General features: G+C 34.3%; 1 protein-coding gene and 1 pseudogene across 2 annotated transcripts in view; both read right to left on the bottom strand.

Moving 5' to 3' along the window:
• LOC145268720 (dual specificity protein phosphatase 12-like) overlaps positions 1 to 22654 on the bottom strand; it is an 81681-nt gene that overhangs the window by 48443 nt on the left and 10584 nt on the right. For both annotated transcript variants that reach the window (XM_080124270.1, XM_080124271.1), the window contains exons 4-5: positions 10107 to 10203; positions 6591 to 6774 (exon numbers count right to left, since the gene is read on the bottom strand). In XM_080124270.1, coding sequence (XP_079980396.1) covers positions 6591 to 6774; positions 10107 to 10203 — 281 coding nt within the window. The remainder of the gene's footprint in view (positions 1 to 6590; positions 6775 to 10106; positions 10204 to 22654) is intronic.
• LOC145268910 (U2 spliceosomal RNA) lies at positions 2140 to 2266 on the bottom strand (annotated as a pseudogene).

Here is a 22654-nt window from a genome sequence, read left to right as displayed (position 1 = left end):
GTAACATTGTATATCAATTCAAATGCCAGTGCGATGCTGGTTATGTTGGGCGAACATCCTTGCACCTTTTGACTTGTATAAACCAGCATGTTCCATTGAAAAGATCAGACAAGGGAGGATGGGGTCTGGTGATCTCCCTCCTTCTGCAGCCTTGGACTCTGCTATTGGCCAGCATTTGGTTGACAACCCGTGCTGTGCCGATAGATATAAAATAGATTGGTTCGAGGTGCTACATAGAGCGGACTCCAAAAACCATTTAAAGATTTTGGAGTCTGTCTCTATAGCGGTGCGTCAACCTTCTTTGTGCCAGCAAAAAGAAACATCCAACGCATTGTTTCTCTTTCGAGAACTTTGAATCTTTTCTCCCGTTTTTTTTTTTTTTCCTCGTTGTGCCAATATTTTAATCGTTTTTTTAAACGTTAATAAATTTATTTTAGTGTCCCCGTACTTTTGGCACATTTAATAAGTTCCCCATTAGAATTCTTTAATTTTCGACACAATATTATTTTGTACGCTATCGATTTTCTCCTGACGAGATGATAGCCGAAAGAGCCCTCAAGAAACTTCCGCTTACTATTTTTAAAACTATATATAAATTCTGTACCTGTATATATATATATATATATATATATATATATATATATATATATATATATATATATATATATATATACACACGTCATCCACATTTTTTTCTTTTCACACTGAATTCACTGATTGAAAATTAAAAACATCATTCTTTGATTATTGATTTTCGATACTTATCAGATACATTCCGATACCAAACCCACATCAGGCACATCAAGTACATTCATGTGAAATTTCAAAAGAATTGGCCAAGCTGTTTCTGAGTCCATAAGGAATGAACTACCTCTCTCACACACACAAAGTTCCTTTTATATAATAGATAGATAGATAGATAGATAGATAGATAGATAGATAGATAGAGAATTGACTCTGTAATAATGAATATGGAACATGCATGAATTAAAATATATTTAAGCGGATTTTAGGACTTGGCAAGTATTGAAATAAAAAAAAAAACGTTTTGTTATATTTTTGTTAAACTAAAATTATGCCTGCATTTGCATTCTTGAATAGAACCAAACTATTTTATGTTTTTTTTACAATATTTAACTTAAGTTATAATTGTATATATATGTTATGTTTTTATTTATTTATTGTTAAACTACCATGTACGTTTTTATTTGCAGTCTCGAATACAGAAGACCAAACGATTACATGTTTTTAAATTAAAATAAAAAATATTCTGCAATATTGTTTATCAAACAGCTTCAATTAAAATTGTGTGTGGCCTTCATGACAACATAAACCAACGTCTATTACTATTACCATTAAAAATCATAAGTAGTATTAAAATTTTGTCACTTAATTTAATTTCCCCGGGCAATGCTGGAGTACGGGTAGGCAAGTATTGCAATAAAGAACACATTTATATTTCATGCTAATTTGTTTTATGTTTTTTCTAAACTGCATTTATGTTTGTATTTGCATTCTTAAATAAGACCAAACTATTTAAATTAAAAGAAAAATATTCTGCAATAATTTTTATTGAACAACTTCAATTAAAATTGTAACAGTGTGGCCTTCATGACAACGTAGACTAATATCTATTACTATTATTATTAAAATCATTAGTAGTAATAGTAGTAATATTACAATTTTTTCACTTGATTTAATTTACCAAGCAATGCTGGGGTACAGGCTGGCTAGTATTGAAATAAAGCCCACATATTTCATGCTAATTTGTTTAGTTGTTTTTTGGTGAAACTACATGTCTGTTTGTATTTGCATTCTTGAATAGGACCAAACTATTGCATGTTTTTAAATTAAAATAAATAAGGCCGATAGCCATTAGTCGCATGCTCTCGTGTAATGAATGAATGCGTGAATGTAGGATTGACATGAAATTCTTAAAGATAAACTAAAATGACCGAAAAATGGGCTGAAATGACTTAAATAAAAAGTAAATGACTTAGAATTACTTTAATTAACTTAAGGATGAATTGAATGACCTTAAGAATGACTTGAATGCTTAAAAAATAACTGGAATCCTTCAAAAACAACTTGAATGATCTGGAGAATGACTTGAATGGCTTTGAGACTGACTGGTTGTAAAGTGGGTGATCATTTTACATTAAATTAATACAGAAAAGTGATCCCCCACTTTATATCACAATAAGTACATCATGTAGTAAGAACAGATACTACACTTCGATCTTGGCCAAAAGGCCAAGAAAAGGGTATTTATTTGCTCCCCCACCAAGCAAAATAGGCACAAGGCCGATTTTTAATGTGAGGAGTGAAGGGGAAATGGGGACCAACTCTCCGAGGAGTAGGGGAGCTGGATAGTGACAATTGGTATGAAGGGTTGCCCCTACATTGACCAAGGTCTTATATGTGGGGTCGCCTCCACATATGATCTTTGCTTGCAGTATCTGCCGGAACAGATACTACACTTTGATCTTGTTTATATAGTTTATTTCCGTAATAAAAAATTTTACAATTAAATAATCAGAAATTCAAAAAATAAAAGCAAAACACTTTGATGTCGGCCAAAAGGCCAAGAAAAGCTTAAAAAGCTAAGAACAGCATCTTTGATCTTAACCAAAAAGGTCAAGCACAAAAGTGTTACGGACAAGTTGACAAACCGACCGACCAACGGACCGACTGACCAACCGATCGAGTGACTTATAGAGTCGCTTGCACGCGACTAAAAATATTCTGCAATAATTTTTATTAAACAACTTCAATTAAAATTGTAACAGTGTCGCCTTCATGACAACGTGGACTGATGTCTATTATTATTATTATAAAAATCATTAATAGTAATAGTATTACAATTTTGTCATTTGATTTAATTTCCCGAGCAATGCTGGGGTACGGATAGGCTAGGATTGAAATAAAGAACACATTTATATTTCATGCTAATTTGTTTAGTTATTTTTTGGTTAAACTACATGTCTGTTTGTATTTGCATTCTTGAATAGGACCAAACTATTGTATGTTTTTAAATAATGCAATATTTTTTCATCAAACGACTTAAGTTATAATTGTATATACATATTATGTATTTATTTATTTATTTATTGTTAAACTACATGTATCATGTACGTTTGTATTTGCATTCTTGAATAAGACCAAACAATTGCATATTTTTAAATTAAAATAAAAAATAGCGCCATAATTTTTATTAAACTTCAATTAAAATTGTAACAGTGTTTTTGTTTTACGGCATATCAACCCTTTTCAGGTTATTTAATGCCGAATCTAATAATTCGGAAGAAAAAATTTTTAATAGAGTTTTTTTTTTTTTTTTTTTACAAATTGGTTTCTATTTAACTCATAGTTGGGACCCTAACAGGTACTACCACACCGGGTCAGAGCAGACGTGGGGGCAATGGTAATTAAGAGGCAGCTTAACACTCCCCTAAGCCCACAAACTGGGACCTTACCATTGGATATAGTTTAAGGTAATATCCAGGACCATAATTGTAGGAATGCAACCTTTTTAACAACGCAAACTCATTAATTTCTTTATTGAGGACTAATATTCTCATCTTTCTTAGATGTTGTTTCCCGACGTTTTGGCCAACTATTCCTCTGGCCTTCGTCAGGTGGTAACCACAACGGGATAGGAACTCCAAAGCCGGCCAGAGGCTTACTTGGCCAAAACGTGGTGAGACGACAACTTTGTATGGCAGTAATTGTTGAGAATGCAGTTGGGAGATTCGGAGTTCCTATTCAGTCATGGATACCACCTGACGAAGGCCAGAGGAATAGTTGGCCGAAACGTTGTGAAACAAAAATTAAAAAAGATGAGAATAACAGTCCGCAATAAATAGATAAATTAATAAAAATAATACTCATCTCAATAATGAATTCCAATTAAATCTATATATATAAAAATGAAAATGTATGTATGTATGTATGTGTGTTCGCTTTTTGCGTATGTCTACAAAAGGCTTTTTTGGCCGTCATTCTCGGTTGGCTCGCTCCTTCTTAAAACCTTTCATATACTGTCTAAATAATAATATCTACGACTAAGGAACTCTGGTTGCAGCTATCTTTAATTTATCCCACTTTTACAAGCTATTTTCGAGATATTTTGTGATCGCTGCGTAGCAGGGAAAACAGAAACTGGTTTCCAGCGCAAAACTAGGTCAAACATCATGCGACTTAATGTTCTCGCACTTGTTAATTTCGCTTTATAAACGTCAACTTAACACACTTATCAATTCATCTGTTCCCGTGGTCGAGATGATTAGGTCGCAGGGTTTTTTTCCATTTCCTTTCCACCTCCGCGTCAAAGGTTCAGGGTTCAAGCCTACCTTTCTATTAAAACTTTTTTTTTTCTTTTACACCTCCAAACACCCGGCCAACGAATTTTTCTTTTTAACAGGGTTGTTTTGATCTACCCCCCCCCCTCCCAACCCAATCAACACACACCTCCAAACACCCGGGCAACGTTGTATATAAACGCAAAGTCACTCGTATGGCTCTCACAGCATTCAGAGTTTGATATGCCTGGGGTAAACATCATAGTTAACACGTAAGATTTACGGATATTATTCTACCGTTTCACGCTAAAATAAAAACTAAAATCTCCAATGAAAAACTTGGGAACAAAAATAAAAATCCAAAAAACAATTCCTTTGACAAAGAGACATTTAACTGCAGCGTATACTTTTGTGTCCGATGCATCCGCAAATTCGGCACTTTTTTAAAAATTTATACATGAAAGCTTTGTACCAATGCAATTGTACGACTCAAGGGGCATAACTCTTCAACTGCCGAATTCTCCCCCCCCCCACCCCAAAAAAACAGAAAACCTAATTGTGTTTAAAAGTAACAATTTGAATTAAAAAGTAAAAATATAAGGTGCTTGTCCAGAAATACTCCTACATTAAAAAAACAAAAATACAAAAAAAAAATCTTTTTTTTTATTTTCTAACTTTGAAAATTGTAATGCTGGGTATGGGGCAGCCAAACCAGCTGCCAACATTGCTCTGTTTTTATTGAAACAACCGAGAACTCTTTTTAGTATCCTCGCTGTTCCCTTAAGTGCAATTGTCTGGATCTCTTTTGCACTTGGTTCACCAAGAATGTTAGTTAGGTAGGACTTCAGGTTCTTCTTCATAAGCCCTGTGGCACCTATAATAACTGGTATGATTGATATCTCCCTAAAATTCCAGTTTATTTTCATATCATACATGAGACGTTGATATTTGGTCTGTTTCTCCCTTTCAGCTCTGTTCAGACCTCCATCATTAGGGACATTTACTTCAACCAAAGTACAGCACAATCACGTTGACACACCGGTTCTTGCCAGATTACAAAAGTTAAGCAACGTTAAGCCTGGCCAGTACCAGATGGGTGACCATTTGGGATTTGGGAAGGCTAGGCGCTGTATGTACCTTCTGGCAATGTTGGGGAACACTCACTTCAATTAAGGTTGCAACTCTCTCTGACTTATTCCATATAACTATGTCAGGTTTCACAGCAGCATTTTCAAGGTAGGTGGCTGTAGGGATTACATGGTCGTAATGTATGGTATATAAATTTTCATTATGTACGTACATGTAATGGAACAAAAAGAGCATACTCCAAAATTCATATAAATTAATCTTGATTAGTTTTATTTTTATAAAGAAAAGTGTTTTTAGCAATAGGAAATAGTGGACATTACAAGTCTGATCTCGCTAGTTTAATTATTATGAGTCATCTGCACTTGTTCCTTTAAGATGACGACGTGAAACAGTTTCTTTTTGCTTACTCACAAAATTTTATTTTCTTACTTAAAAAGTAAACTACTTGATCGATTTATGTGATTTTTGGAATATGATATTTTCGTTCCGTGACGGCTATGTACATCATACAGATTTTTTATTTTTATTTTTTTAATATTGGGGGAATTCTGGAGAAGAACCAAATATTATTATTATCAAAAGGAAAAATAATATAAAATATAGGTTTTTTTTTTTGTTTTTAACTATGAATAGTTGTTCAATAAATGTGGGGTTGCTGGTTTGGGAGAGAAGGTATTTAATTGACGAATCTGGTATGTTTAACTGTGCACAGCTGTATCAAGGCTCGACGGTTGCAGGGAAGAGAAAAGGGCATCACTTAAACTCTATCAAAGCAGGATAAAGCACGGCGAGAAGCTCCTGCCTCGATGTGGCAACAGTATTCCATTTTAGGACGTACTTGGCTCTTATACAGATAGAGAATTGCATTGCTAGTGAGAAACCTACTGAAGCAGTAAAATGATCCTACCATTTTTCCAGCGATCTTGGCAACAGATTTGATGTAGGTGTTCCATTTCGGATCAGAGGTAAAGGTCAGTCCCAGAAGCTTGTGAAGACATGGTGCTTTCCCAAGACGAGAGCCATTCATTTCAATTGGGGCCAGATGGGGGGTCAGAGCGATTGTGATGAAAAAAGAGAAGCTTGGTTTTAGATGCATTAAAATTAACCAGCCACCTTTTTCCCCGTTGCACCACGTGTTCAAGATCAGAAGAAAGAGAATCAGAAAGATCTTTGTTATTTTATTCGTTATACAGGACTTACCTTGCCTTCTTGTTTGAATACAATGTCTGCCATCCATTGAACGGGTTCGATAAATAAAGATTGCGTGCAGACCACATCACTTTTCGTTTTCGAAGTGTTCGACGATTTTGCTTTCCAACTGAACGCTTCTTTGCCTTCACCACTCGTATGACTCAGCAACGACGTGTCACGAAATAATGGCTGACTAAAAAAATAAGAACAAAACAACATTTGTAGCGTTGTACACACACTTACATACGTGTTAACATGTACACACCTGGGACCCAACACATTGTAGACTCAGTCGCAAAGGGGACAAAGAATAGGAAAGCGGAAGAACTTCAACTTCTGTCTTAAGTTTTAAGAAATGACCTTTCTTCCTCATTCTCCTGCCACGCGTGACGGCAGTGATGTCACCCACATCTCTAACATGATCGTCTTCTCTAACGTGATCTCTCTTATTTTTACAGTCTTCCTTTTTTTTTACCTTACCTTGACGTCATTTCACACATGGCTTAATATTTGCATATAGCTGTCATACGCACGATCACTCCCTGTAATACATTTCGTATCATTTAGATTTTTCAAACTACTGTTCTTATTTTTCTGGATCAAAGTAAGATTTATTCTCTTAATGTTAGAAATTCAGAAATAATTAAGCTGCATTATTTTACTTTTGTTGCAGATTTTTTGGAGCAAAAATTAAGCATGGTTACACCATCTCCTAGGCGACGTTATTTAAACAATCCAAATGTGTTTTGCTATGTTTGCGGGAAATATATGTTGCAATCCAACAGGAAATGGATCAGTGAATTACTAAGTAATCCTAGATGATCTACACACGATTGTATGCAAGCAATGTGTGTTGAGAATCTTCGACAGTCGAAAAAAAAGGATAGAAAGTCATTTCACTTTGGTATTCCAATGGTTTGGCATCAACCGGAAAACCATTTCGATGACTGCTATTTCTGTGCAGTCAAAAGGATGGGAATCAACAGGAAGAACAGAAATTTGTTGGTTTATCCAAACCTCAAGTCTGCAATTTTTTTTTTTTTTTTTTTTTTTTTTTTACACAGTGATCACCACTTATCAAGGCCCGGAAGGGGGCGGTTCATTAGGAATTTGTTAGGTCAATTCCACACTGTAATGAAATTCCTGTTCCAGTGTTTAAAAGCTTTCCCAAATTTGAATTGTCTGGTTCCAAAGAAGACCAAGCCTCTTCTTTGTCGACTGACAATAGTGAAGTAACTGTTTCAAATGTCGGTTTTCTTTCTCCTTTACTGTCACAGCTTTTTTTCTCAAGGAAAACTTAATGATCTGACTAGAGATCTTAACCTTTGCAAAGAATCTTCTGAATTTTTAGCTTCAAAGAAAAAAATCTACAACCTGAACGCCATATTGAATTCTTGCCATATTTCATTCAAGAAAATGACAAAGTATATTGCAACAACGAACAGTATTATTCTCAAGATCGGCACTTTTTTTATAGACAAAAGAAGTTTAAAATGTGTTCTTCACAATGGTAACTTATACGGATCAGTTCCTTTAGGCCATTCAACAACTCTCAAAGAAAAATATGACAAAATCAAATTTGTTTTAGAAAAGATTTCATGCAGACAGTACCATGGGTCATGTGTCGATTTAAAAATGGTTGGGTTTCTCCTCGGGCTACAAGGTGGCTACACAAAATTTTCTTGCTTGTTGTGTTTGTGGGATAGCAAGGCAAGAACAGCCCACTGGATAAAAAGATTGTCCTGTGCGCATTGAACTGATTCCTGGCTTTCTCAATGTCCTGGTTTCTCCTTTAGTGACGCGTTCCAAAATTGTGTTTCCTCCTCTTCACATAAAGCTTGGCATCACGAAACAGTTTGTGAAGGCTCTTGAGAAAGATGCCGACTGTTTCAAATATATTCAAGTCCAACATAAACAAACTCCTGACAAACCGCCCCCTTAAGTAAGACACTCTATCAAAACCCCCAATACTAATGATTACTACAATACTATCTCATTGATTACTGTACATGCAATAACCCTTATCCCTGAGTGGCCTTCGGGCCTTGATAAGTGGTGACCCCCATGTCAAAAAAAAAAAAAAATTTGCATGAAATTTCCAGGCTTAACCATAGAGAAATTAAAAACTGGAATTTTTCATGGGTCCCAGATTCAAAATTTAATGAATGATGCAGATTTCTTTAATTTTATGAATCCTGCAGAATTGAGTGTCTGGACGGCATTTACGAATGTAGTAAAATGAAGGCGCCCAACTACAAAGAGGCTGTTGAAACATTACTCGTAAGTCTCCATCAACTGGATGCAAATATGAGTATCAAGTGACATTTTTTGCACAACCATCTTGTCTGTTTACCAGTTCGAAGATCGGATATAAAGAATGTGAAGGTGTCCGATTGTCATTTCATCCATCTACTCATCCGGTGCGTTAGCTGCGAAAAGTATTTCAACCTCACATACCTTCAATGAATTCGATGTGGCACACGCAGACTTTCTTGTCATTCTTTCTTTTCCCCATCCCCATTTCGATGTGAGCAGCTGTGTGTTTAGTCTAAGCATGACCTATATTTAGAAACGAGAGGGTCACGGGAGTGGCCATAGTTCAAATATGGCAGCAGGAGTTCCTTTAGAAAAAAGTCATGGTATCAACGAATATATCCAACCCATTTATTGTTTGTTTTCTTTTGTGAGCAACGAGCAGAGGGAGAGGGGGCGGGTGCTTCCATCAAGACATCAGCAACATCGAAGTTATTCGAGAAAAGACAGACAGCACCAATGGGTCATATGCGTCAAGGTCGTTGGTATGCCATCCTGCATGCCGACTACTGTTGGTCTATCAAGTGCGATAATGCTGGAGCCCCCCATTCTAGGAAATCAGTAAAACGGCAATTTATGAATAACGATGTCTATGCTTAGCATTTTTACAACTTCAAGATTTAATCATGAATATTTTGGTGTGATTTCATGAATATGTGTCTTAAAGTTACATAAAAATATTATTTCTTTGATTTGCCTGGTTTTTATTGTAACTCTGTTTCCTATAAAGCAGTGGGGGAGGGGGTATAACAGAAAAACTAGACCTAATAGAAAAAAAGCGACAGCATTTTTGGAATCAGCGCCCTCAAATTGGGTAAAAACAGTTGACACATCTTAAGCATCATGAAAATTTTTTTTTTTTTGTTGGCCAATGTAATTTTTTTTTTTTTTATTGAAATCGCTTCAGATAAAACATGAAGCCACTTAATATAAAAAGCTAACAATAAAGAAAGATGATTATTGCAAAGACAGGAGATGCGTCTTGACCTTAGTCTTGAAAAAAAAAAAAAAAAAAAAACAGACACTATAGGTAGGAGGAAAACAGTCAGCAGGAAGAGAGTTCCACAAGCAATTCTTAGAAAAAAGTTACTAGTGACAGACTTGGAAAAAAAAAAAGGGATCTTGACTTGTTTGCAGCAAACTCAAATTTTAAAAAACAAATACAAAACATGTTTAATAATAAAGAAAATAATTTTCTTTGGGTTGTCTTACCGGCATTTTTTACACCTGTAAATAGTTTCGCCTTTGGTTTTTCCTTCGACTGGGCTAGCGGCCAAAATATCTGAAGAGAAATTTTCAGGACTAGTACCTATAAATGCAACGAAAAGAAGAATCCGTTAAAATAGAAAAATGATCGAGAAATATTTGTGAAATATTGAACATACATCTACTGGATACGACATGACCAAATTGACACATGTTAGATCACCAAAGTTAAGCAATGTTTAGCATAGTCAGTATTAAAATGGGTGACTATTTTGGAATATTGCATGTGCTATCTGTTTATTTCTACATGTTTCTTGTCGTCTTGTATTTCTTCTTGCTACAGGAATTAAGTAGTGCTGACTCAGGAAAGGTGTTATAGATTATGCAACACTTGCTTCACAATTTTTTCTTTCTTTTACTCTTAATCACCTCAAACAAGGCACAGTGCTACTTGTATGTTATATTTGAGGTCATATCATATACCGGCCTACTATGGAAGAAGTTGAACTGCAAGATGTCTGCTCACATTATACTTGAACTTCTGCCTGTCAGTACAGTTAGGGAAGCAGAGTAGAATGATAAATTTGTCGCCTTAAAGAAAACAACACTACAGCTTTATTTTAAAAATTTTATTGAAAAAAAAATCAATTCAGGTAACTTTGTCAGCACATAACTCATCATTTCATGATGAGTCGAGTTAAACTGTGCAGCAAGCACAAGATTTGACTTAAAGTGTATGTGTTTGTGTGTGTATATATATAAAGGGCGAATGAACTCTTTTTCTGGGTCAACGACCAACTAGCACCGTGTATATTTGTGTGTGTGTGTGTGTTTGTGTGTGTATATGTGTATTGGGGTGGAGAGGGCTCCCGTAAGCTGTGGTGAAGGCAACCTTTCTAGGAGAAGCAAATCTCTGATTTAAAAAACCATAAAGCGGGAGACCAGTACCCGCATTAAGCTGGTCTGCAGTTTAATTTGTTGCTGGCTATCTTGCTCTTGCTTGTTGCTGGATCTCAACATTTTGAACCGAGAGAGAGACTTAGCTGTCGTACAAAGCTAAGACTTTGTAACATCATCTTTGTATAGATACTCCCTCAGGCATTTGGGCTCATGGATTTTAAATGTCTGAGGGAGTGGCACTCGTCTGACAAGACGTTGCAATCATCATCATCATCATCATATATATATATAATCACATTGATATACCGGTTCTCATCAGATCACCAAAGTTAAGCAATGTTGAGCCTGGTTGGTATCAAATGGGTGACCATTTGGGAATCCTAGGTGCTGTATGTGCTCTCTGCTTATCTCGGTATTGTTTCCAATAGTTCTGAACCTCCACTTGACATTTAACAATATCGATGCCGCAATTCTTGCCACAAAAATAATTTCATGTGCAGGCACCTTTACAGTAGGTATCCAGTCTGTCAAAACTGAAGAAAGCTACCACATACATATATGTACATGGTGGAACGATAAGTGTCGCTCTAAATAAAACAACACTACGGCTTTATTTTAAGACTTTTATTGAAAAAAAATCAATTCAGGTAACTTAATCATGTAGTAGAGCTGACATCTATTCAATGTAGCTGCATTCAGCCTCAATCACCTCCTTAATACGGATCCAGAACTAGAAGCATGCCTTTTCCACAAGCGCTGGCGGGAGCTCGATAAATACTCAGCGGATGGCGGCAATCAGGCTAGCTTTGGTGTTGTGGGAGGTTTTTAAAAAAAAAAGTGGTAGTAGATAGGCAGAACCAATAACACGAAGGAGGAAAAAAAATGTCTCCGTGGCGCGACCAGAAGTCACAAGTGTTAGAATTAATCGAAAAACAAAGGATACCCCCTGTAAGGGCAGCTGCACATGTAATTGTGTGTCAAGGCTTGCGCAGTTCCCAACCACACCTCTCCTGAATTGACACTGTTTTGAGTCCAGTGGCAAGGAGAAGTTCAGGACGACTGGAAACAATGCCGAGATAAGCAGAGAGCACATACAGCACCTGGAAGTCCCAAATGGTCACCCATTTAGTACTGACCAGGTTCAACGTTGCTTAACTTTGGTGATCCAGCGGGAACCGGTGTGTCAACGTGATTATGCCGTACAAGGCACCCCCACTAGTATATAGATAGAAAACATGGAGGTTCAACACTGCATGTTACAGTCAAATAGATTTGGTATAAATATAAATTTGTATTCCAAGTCCAATTTTATGTATTTACTACTAGGTGTTAAGCAACGTTGAGCCTGGGTGGCCTTTTGGGAAGGCTAGGTGCTGTATGTAATTTCTGGGAAGGTATGGCGTGGGGCCAGCACCCTCACCCTGTAAAAAAAGAACTCCTTGCTACAAAAACATCTACAGAAGTTGTAGATGGCCTATGCCCCTCCAGGGGCTCAAGGGCTATGGATGGATTCGGCGTTGCCTGGTCATAAAATACGCATAAATATTATATTTTAATTCATGCAGATTTCTTATTTATTGCAGAGTCGATTTTCTATTGATTATTATCCAATATATAGTAATGATTTCTAAAGTTATAAAAAAAAATAGACTACCCGTGCCCCGTTGGGTCAGTATGTTATATTAGCTATGGAATTCATGTATGAGCATGACACTTGTGACGTAAAGAAAATAGTTTGGTTTTTTTTTTGACATAACAGAAACATTTCTATGAAAGTATACTAAAATGAAAAATCACGGATGGATCACTCAAACATGAAAAAAAAAAAAAAAAATCCTCCCTATTTATGTAAAGTTACCTATTTTTCCGAATAATCGCTCAAAAATCGAAAATTAAACATGATTTTCCTATGAATCGAATGCCGACGAAAGTCATTTAGCAGCAAGAATGCACATGACCCTACCGATGAGAAATATAAGAATGAAAAACCCATATTGGAATCCTTCAACCAAGTTATAGAAACTTAAAATCTAAAAAAAAAAAATAAAACCTGAAGCAAAAAGAAACCTAAATAAATAAAATAAAACTAATATTGAAACAGATTAGTAAATGTGTCAACAAATTCACCGTTCTCACACAACTATTTTGTATCTAGAAATGTAAACAAAAAATAAAAATTTTTTGTATCTAGAAATGTATTTTTTTTGTATCAAATGTAAACAAAAAATAAAAAAAGAAGGAAGGAAGGAAGAAAGAAAAAGGGACGGATAGAGAATAGTAGTAGTAGTAGTCTTGGCTTTACTGCAATTGTTCTTATGTTTGTCAACGGGTTAAAGTTGTTTAGTTGTAAGAAAATAGCGACATCATAGTTGTAATAAAGAATAGTTGCAAAACACCCTCACTCTTCCCATGTTAAATAATAATTTAGAAATAACGTTAATATTTCAGTGCACAGATCAAAATCTGCCAAAGCAGCGATTTGTGTTTATTTGTTTACGTTGTTATGGGTTAATGTTTATGCGCGCATATGCAACCGGATATCGTAAACCGGAATTTGAGTTTTATAATTATATATATATATATATATATATATATATATATATATATATATATATTAGGGCTCTACGGACAAATTTATCTTTGGTTGGCCTTTGACAACTAAATATTTTCGTTTACTAGCCAAATTGAAAAGTTACTAGTCAAACCTACATGATTTTTAGAATATGACATCTTCATTCTGTGACGAGTATGTATATCATAAATATTTTTCTGTTTTTTAAATAAGTGTAATTCTAAATATACAACAAATTTTATGTTAATACTTGAACGTATAAACTTTCTAATTTCTTCAGATATTTTTTTAAACAGCCTTCGTTAAAAACAAAAAAAAACTATATTGTTCTATTAAACTTTTATTTACATAATTTAACTTTGTTCGTTTTATTAAAAAAGAAAATTAATAAATAAAAAGTTGAAAAGATATTTTTCACTCAGTAGTGAGCTTTGGAAGATTGTGGATTACATCACTGAGTTACAAGGTCATTTGAGTTTTATAATTATATAGGTATAGTAATGATTTCAAAAGTTATGAAAAAATATGTCTCGTGTACCTTTCACTAGGATCGAAATCAAAACATTTAGTCTTAGCCATTTTTTTTTTTATCTCTCCAGCGTCGTTACCATCTGATCTACTAAAAGATGGATACGAAAAGTTAAAAATTAAGCGACTTTGAGCTATGAATGTTTAATTTTGCGCATGTGCAAAAATAACAGCAGGAGTAATGTTTTATTTGACACCCTGCCAAAGTCAACTATTTTTTTTTTCCATTTTAACCTCTTAGCAGCAAGTTTTGCCAGCTAAAAACCAAATCGAAAGTGATCCACAGGTCCAAATACCCTATATATTAAATCTCAACTTTGTAGACCAAATATTCAGAGAAGAGTTTGGTAGGGACATTTCACACATACACCAACAAAGTCACTTTCATATATGAAATATTTCTGTATGCAGGAAAGTTTTCATCTAAAATTCTATGTAATTATGCAGAATGTAGAAACTATACATAAATGGAATTACGCATAATAGAGAAATGAAAGCAATTATCTAATAAGAAAACATTAAAAAAATGAATAATTAACACTCGTTTTTCAAAGGAATATACAAATTAGTTAATCTTCATGTAGTCGCTCGCATAACCACGGCTGAGTATATTAAAAATTTTGTTTTAATATCAATGTCAGATAGAGAAAAATATCTCAGCTTTATAGGGACACCAGCAGTGTGATCCGACGTTGCCCGGGATTGAATGTTTCACACCTCCATAATAAAATAGCTCATTTTTCAATCAAATCCATTGATTGACTAATTCTGGACTCATTCAATACACCTGGAAAAAGCTTCACATGCCTCTCGCAGTGACTGTGTTCACAATATATTGTAGTATACATTGCACTGTAGAGAACCTACTGTTGATTTTATGAAATTATTTTTATATATAATGCTTGTGTAGTATTGGGAATCCCAGCTTAATTGCTATATAGGTAGTTTTAGAAATAGAAAGTCATGTAAGTATATTTTCATTTCCCATCGGCGAGTTGGCAGGGTCACAAAAGGTTAGGTTTGACAGGTATCAACCTAGAGAGAATGCACCAGAAATTAGGGGTGACACGGGAATTGTGGTCGTAGGCTTCCGGTTGACGACCACATGGGATGAGGTCTCTCCCGACAATCAGGGTCTGAGATGATAAGCTTGCCTTGAAATAAAAGATTGAAGCTTCAAATCCATCTTGTTGTTTATTGATGCACTTGTCTGCTGTGACCACTTCCCAATGAAATGGCAGACCAGCGACCAGAAGATATCATCCGCTGGCTAAGGCAACCAGGTATGTACGCATTATACATTTGTACGTACACGTCTCAAAGACTTTCATGGCAAGAAATGGTGTAAGGATAAGAACACAAACACACACACACATAATAGTGAACTGCACACAAGATACGTAAGAGCATACACACACCCATATATGTAAGAACACAGACACACACACGCACACCCATATATGTAAGAACACAGACACACACACGCACACCCATATATGTAAGAACACAGACACACACACGCACACCCATATATGTAAGAACACATACACACACACGCACACCCATATATGTAAGAACACATACACACACACACACCCATATATGTAAGAACACATACATACACACACACCCATATATGTAAGAACACATACACACACGCACACCCATATATGTAAGAACACATACACACATGCACACCCATATATGTAAGAACACATACACACCCACACGCCCATATATCTAAGAACACATACACACCCACACGCCCATATATCTAAGAACACATACACACCCACACGCCCATATATCTAAGAACACATACACACACATACATATATGTAAGAACACATACACACCCACACACATATATGTAAGAACACATACACACACTCATATATGTAAGAACGCATACACACACGCACACCCATATATGTAAGAACACATGCACACACATACACACACATATATGTAAGAACACATACACACACACATATGTAAGAACACATACACACACACACACATATATATAAGAACACATACACACACACCCATATATATAAGAACACATACACACACACACCCATATATATAAGAACACATACACACACTCACCCATATATATAAGAACACATACACACTCACCCATATATATAAGAACACATACACACTCACCCATATATATAAGAACACATACACACTCACCCATATATATAAGAACACATACACACTCACCCATATATATAAGAACACATACACACTCACCCATATATATAAGAACACATACACACACCCATATATACAGGGTGTTTCAAAAGTCTTGGGAACATTACAAATGCGTATATCTCATGAACTATTCCAGGTAGAAAAATGAAACTGGTGTCATTTTAAAGCTTGCTTAATCAAGTTTTTGGTCATACTAATGATTTTCGTCTTATCTTTCCATGTGCAGTAATGGCGTTCTCTAAACAAGACAAGGCGTTTTGCGTCCTCCAATTTGCAAAGACTGAATCGTGGACATGTGTTCAGCGTGCATTTCGCAGGAAATTTAAAAAAGAAGTCCCTGAAAGGAAACCCATTGTCAGATGGCATGCTAAATTTGTGAAAGATGGGTGTTTGTGCCCAAGTAAGCGAACAGGTCGCCCTTCAACTTCAGAAGATGCAGTTGAGCAAGTCCGGACAGCCTTTCAGCAGAGCCCCCGTAAATCAGTGAGAAGAGCCAGCAGGGAACTTCAGCTTGCTCCAGCAACTGTCTGGCGTGTCTTAAGAAAACGACTGCAAATGGTACCTTACAAGCTCAAGTTGGTCCAAAAGTTGAAGGACACTGATAAGCCATTTCGCCGTGACTTTTGCATTGCAATGCAAGAGAAGTTGGAAGATAACAGCTTTGATGACCGGCTTGTTTTTAGCGATGAGGCGACCTTCCATCTGAATGGCAAAGTTAACAAGCATAGCACTCGCATATGGGGTACTGAGAATCCTCATGAAATTCTTGAGCACGAGCGAGATTCACCAAAAGTGAACGTGTTTTGTGCAATTTCCAAGAAAGGTGTCTATGGACCGTTCTTCTTTGAAGAGGCAACTATCACTGGTGAATCCTATCTCAACATGATGGAAGACTGGTTAATGGCTCAGTTGGAAGAAGCAGAATCTGATGACTTCATTTTTCAACAAGATGGTGCACCACCACACTGGAGACTTAGAGTAAGGCAGTTTCTTAACACAAGGCTGCCTGGTAGATGGATTGGGAGATCTGGGCGAGATGATGACGTTCTCATGCCCTGGCCTCCTAGGTCTCCAGATCTTACCCCGTGTGACTTTTTCCTTTGGGGCTTTGTCAAGCAACAAGTCTATGTGCCGCCCCTTCCAAGAGATATTGACGAACTAAAGGCTCGAATAATGGCAGTTGTGGGAACCATTGACGTCAAGATGCTGGAATGCGTTTGGCAGGAAATGGACTATCGACTAGATGTCTGCCGTGTGACGAATGGTGCTCATATTGAGCAAGTTTGAAGATTCCCCACAAAACTTGAAACTTTAACCTTTCCAACGGTACCAATTTCATTTTTTAACTCCTAATAGTTTTTGAGTTATTAAAAATCTTTATGTTCCCAAGACTTTTGAAACACCCTGTATAAGAACACACACACACCCATATATGTAAGAACACAGACACACACACACCCATATATGTAAGAACACAGACACACACACCCATATATGTAAGAACACATACACACACACACCCATATATGTAAGAACACATACACACACGCCCATATATAAGAACACATACACACACACACCCATATATATAAGAACACACACACACACACACACCCATATATGTAAGAACACAGACACTTAAAAGTACCCTTAGTAGTAAAAGTAAAAAGAAAATGGAGTAAAAGTAAACGATTAAATAATGGCAGTAAATAAATAATAAATAAATAATAAATAATAAATAAATAATAAATAAATAATAAATAATAAATAAATAATAAATAAATAATAAATAATAAATAAATAAATAATAAATAATAAATAAATAATAAATAATAAATAAATAATAAATAAATAATAAATAATAAATAAATAATAAATAAATAATAAATAATAAATAAATAATAAATAAATAAATAATAAATAATAAATAAATAAATAATAAAGAAATAATAAAGAAATAATAAATAAATAATAAATAAGTAAATAATAAATAAATAAATAATAAATAATAAATAAATAAATAAATAAATAATAAATAAATAATAAATAAATAATAAATAATGAATAAATAAATAAATAATAAATAATAAATAATAAATAAATAATAAATAAATAATAAATAAATTATAAATAAATAATAAATAAATAAATAATAAATAAATAATAAATAATAAATAAATAATAAATAATAAATAAATAATAAATAAATAATAAATAATAAATAAATAATAAATAAATAATAAATAAATAATAAATAATAAATAAATAATAAATAAATAATAAATAAATAATAAATAAATAATAAATAAATAATAAATAATAAATAAATAATAAATAATAAATAAGTAATAAATAATAAATAAATAATAAATAAATAATAAATAATAAATAATAAATAAATAATAAATAAATAATAAATAATAAATAAATAATAAATAATAAATAAATAATAAATAAATAATAAATAATAAATAAGTAATAAATAATAAATAAATAATAAATAAATAATAAATAATAAATAAATAATAAATAATAAATAAATAATAAATAATAAATAAATAATAAATAATAAATAAATAATAAATAAATAATAAATAGAACACATCCAGGTTTACGGTAACACTTGCATTAAACTTTAAAATGCAAAAGTCAAGTATCATGCTTCAATTGTGCTCTTAACATAAACATTCATTTCGAATACATCTCTGTCATACCAAAGAATCTACTGTTTTCTTTATATGTTGGGCTTTTCAGCATGTGTAGTAATAATACTTCTCAAATGCACTTGTGATGTTAGGCTGTGTAAGATGTTAACTTCCATCAAAATTGCCTGTTCCTTCTTTCATTGGATTATTTCGATTATCAATACTTATCTAAGGCATTCTGACACAAAACCTATCTAAGAACGCTGCCATGCACATAAAGTACATTCATGTGAGATTTCATAAAAATCGACCGAGTCATTTAGGAGTCCATAGGAAAAAAACTCACAGACACAAATTTCCTTTTATATAATAGTACAGATAGAGCTAGATAATGGCTTTATTTCTGGAATATTCATCTGAATATGTTACATTATCTCCCCTCCAAAGGGAGCTCCAACACTGCATGTTACAGCCAAATTAATTTAGTATAAATATAAAATTGTATTGTGTCTCAAGTTCAATTGTATGTACTTATTAGTGTTTCTTAAATATTGGGCGAGTAAAACTAGGTCCACTAGTATATAAACTGGTTAGTTGAAAATAGCAGGTTATTAAACTTCAGTTGGGGGTCAACTTTCTGAAAGTAGAAGTTAGAATTTACTAAACTGTGGGAATTGATAGAAGCGAATGTGACATCACATGGTTCAAAGAGAGAGAGAGAGAGATTGTCAGCTCCTTGAAAGCGCTACACGTGTGAACATGTTAATTTAAAATGATTTGATAAAATATAATTATGTGATATAGTCGGCTCTATGCAGTGTTTGAGAGATAAAGAACTTTAATAGAACATTCAAATATCTATGTATCAGATACAGAGTTCAAATTTTAGTCCCAGGTGTTATATAGTTGATCTATATACTTTGTTGTTTGCACTTTTATCAAATGCATGTGAAATTATATACATGCTTTTACTCTTTAGCTGTGGCTTTTAAAATCAAACAAACTTGTTAAGTCAACAATATAAGTTTATTTACTTTTATCAACTGACTAGCAGGGGTACTCGGTGTTGCCCGAATGTTTAGAAGCATGTGGGGGGGGGGGTGAAAACAAAGCAAAGTAATAGCTAGGGCTGTGACAACAGAATATTCTTTTCAATCTTTTGACTCTCAAGTATATATCCGACACAGTAAGACACAGTCAATCAACCGAGAACCACATCAGTCTATATAAAAACATGTAAGATATTAACGGATATGTACTGAAGAGGCAAAACGATGAAAAGAATATGCTGTTGTCACAGCCCTAGTAATAACCCTGTTTGAATATTATAAAAAAAAAATGTTAAAACTTTTAAAAATCATGAAAAAAAAAAAAAAAAAAAATTAAAAAAATGAACGTGATGCAATACAAACGGTCCGACGGTGCCCGGGTGTTTGAAAAACCAAAAAGAAAATTTGAGAGTCGGGAGGTAGGCTCGAAATCGAATCCTTGAGGTGAAAGTGAAAAAAAAACAAAAAAACGTGATGACTTAACTCAAAAGTGAATTAGGTCAAACATCAATCCCACAGTCAAGTTTGCTTTGATTTTGTTTCTCCAAGATCTCCCCATGAAAAATGGGGGTGTCCAAATGAAAGCAATTGTCTGATATAACGGTTTCCACCGCATTGATCAAAAGCTGATTGTTTTCTGGACGTTCCGGCGTGAAAGCCAAGAACAGGCACCGTTTCAATTTAGTTTCACTTTATTTCTACTAAAAAGCCAAACAAACAGGCGACACAGCGAAATAGGGCGAATCTTATAAAAGTCAATATAAATAAATCTAGACACACCATGCGTTTGCAAATCATAGATATTATGATTTAGACGGTATATAAAAAGTTGTACAGTTTAGTCAAGATATTAAAAAATGAAAATATCGAAGAAAGGTTATATTGCACGTATCCGTTATGGAATGAAGTTCTCCAAAAAAAAAAAAAAATTTCAATTAATTTCATCAAGTAGTTTTTTTTTTTTTACAGCGAAAAAACAATTTGCTATGATATCGAGCAAAAGGTTCGATTTTTAGGAAGAAAAGCTAGAATTAAAGATGGGGAGGGAGTATCGGCGCATTACATGGAGTTATCTCCCAGTGGCGTGTTCAGCAAATTTCACAATGGCTGACTTCAACGCGTTCTCATAAGAACGTGTTTTTCCGCTGTAAAAAAAAAAAAACTACTCGATCAAATTAAATTAAATTTTTTTTCGATCTTCAGTCCCAAACAGATACGTACAATATAACCATTTTTTTTTTTTCGATATTTTCATTTTTGAATGTCTTGACTAAACTGTACGAGTACCAAAAGTTCTAAGAAATAGTAACCCCCCCCCCACACACACACACGTTTTGCGTTTTATATATATATAGATGACAAGAGCGAGAGAGTTGTTAGTGTGGGTTTAGTGGTGTTTTGGAATTGAAAGCCAGGTTTAATTTCAGAAGAGTTTCTGATGGGTAGCTAATCGGTACAAGTCATGGAAATGATCTGTATAAGTCTTGGACTTTAAAATTTTGCAGGCAAAGAGCAAAGATATGTCTTGTGTGAGCTTCCATCAGACCACACTGACACAAGTAGAAATATAATGTAATAAGAGTATAAAAAACATATACATATGTTAGATAGTCTATACTTTGTTTTTTCGAGGTTCTACTCAAGAAATTGATTTATGCCCAAAAAACGTAATTTCATAATTTCGCGAATTTGCGCCTCGACGCGATATACGTAAAATACCAAAGTTGCGATCCTTCCGGAACCGCTTAGAGTTAAAAGCTCAAATTTTCGGGATTCCCTAGTTTTTATGATACCAACATATGGTGAAAGTTTGGACAAAAATCTGAGAGGTAAGGGTGTCATGGTCTGGATGATTTGAGATGGAATTACCCACTTGTTACGTCAACAATAATTATATAAACGTTCTTATTCTTTCAGCGTGGTTTTTGAAATCAAACAAACTTGTTAACTCGACAATACAAGTTTATTTATATTTATGAATTGATAGCATTTGATAAGAAAAAGATCAGTCGATATAATTGAACCGAGGTCAACTTCTAGGTCAGCTGTGTGTTTCAACTGATTCGAGGAAGGCGAGTTGAAAGCAATATTAGAATAGAAGGTGGTATCATCAGCATAAATATTCACGAAATATATCATACAGATCTTCCATCAAACAAACTTGTTAAGTCAACAATTTCCAATAGTGCCACATGTATTTTTGGGTCGCCTTAGACCAATACCCAAATCTCGGCTTAAAAGTTCAATAACTCAGAAACATTTCATTTTCTAAACGCGATTTTTGGATTCCTCGTGTGGAAAATCTTGTCCATGCAAATTTTCGAGGTTCTGCTTAGTCTAGAAATTGATTTATGCCCAAAAAAAGTAATTTCATAATTTCGCGAATTTGCGCCTCGACGCGATATACGTAAAATACCAAAATTGCGATCCTTCCGGAACCGCATAGAGTTAAAAGCTCAAATTTTCAGGATTCCCTAGTTCTTATGATACCAACATATGGTGAAAGTTTGGAAAAAATCTGAGAGGTAAGGATGTCATGGTCTGGATGATTTGAGATGGAATTACCCACTTCTAGGTCAGCTGCGTGTTTCAACTGATCCGATGAAGGTGAATGGAAAGCAATATAGAAGGTGGTAT

This window comes from Euprymna scolopes, chromosome 44 (genome assembly GCF_053919585.1).
Source record: "Euprymna scolopes isolate OS-2025 chromosome 44, ASM5391958v1, whole genome shotgun sequence".
Classification (NCBI taxonomy): Eukaryota; Metazoa; Mollusca; class Cephalopoda; order Sepiida; family Sepiolidae; genus Euprymna; species Euprymna scolopes.
Note: the sequence above shows the minus strand (reverse complement) of the source record. Positions and strands in the feature narration are given on the sequence as shown.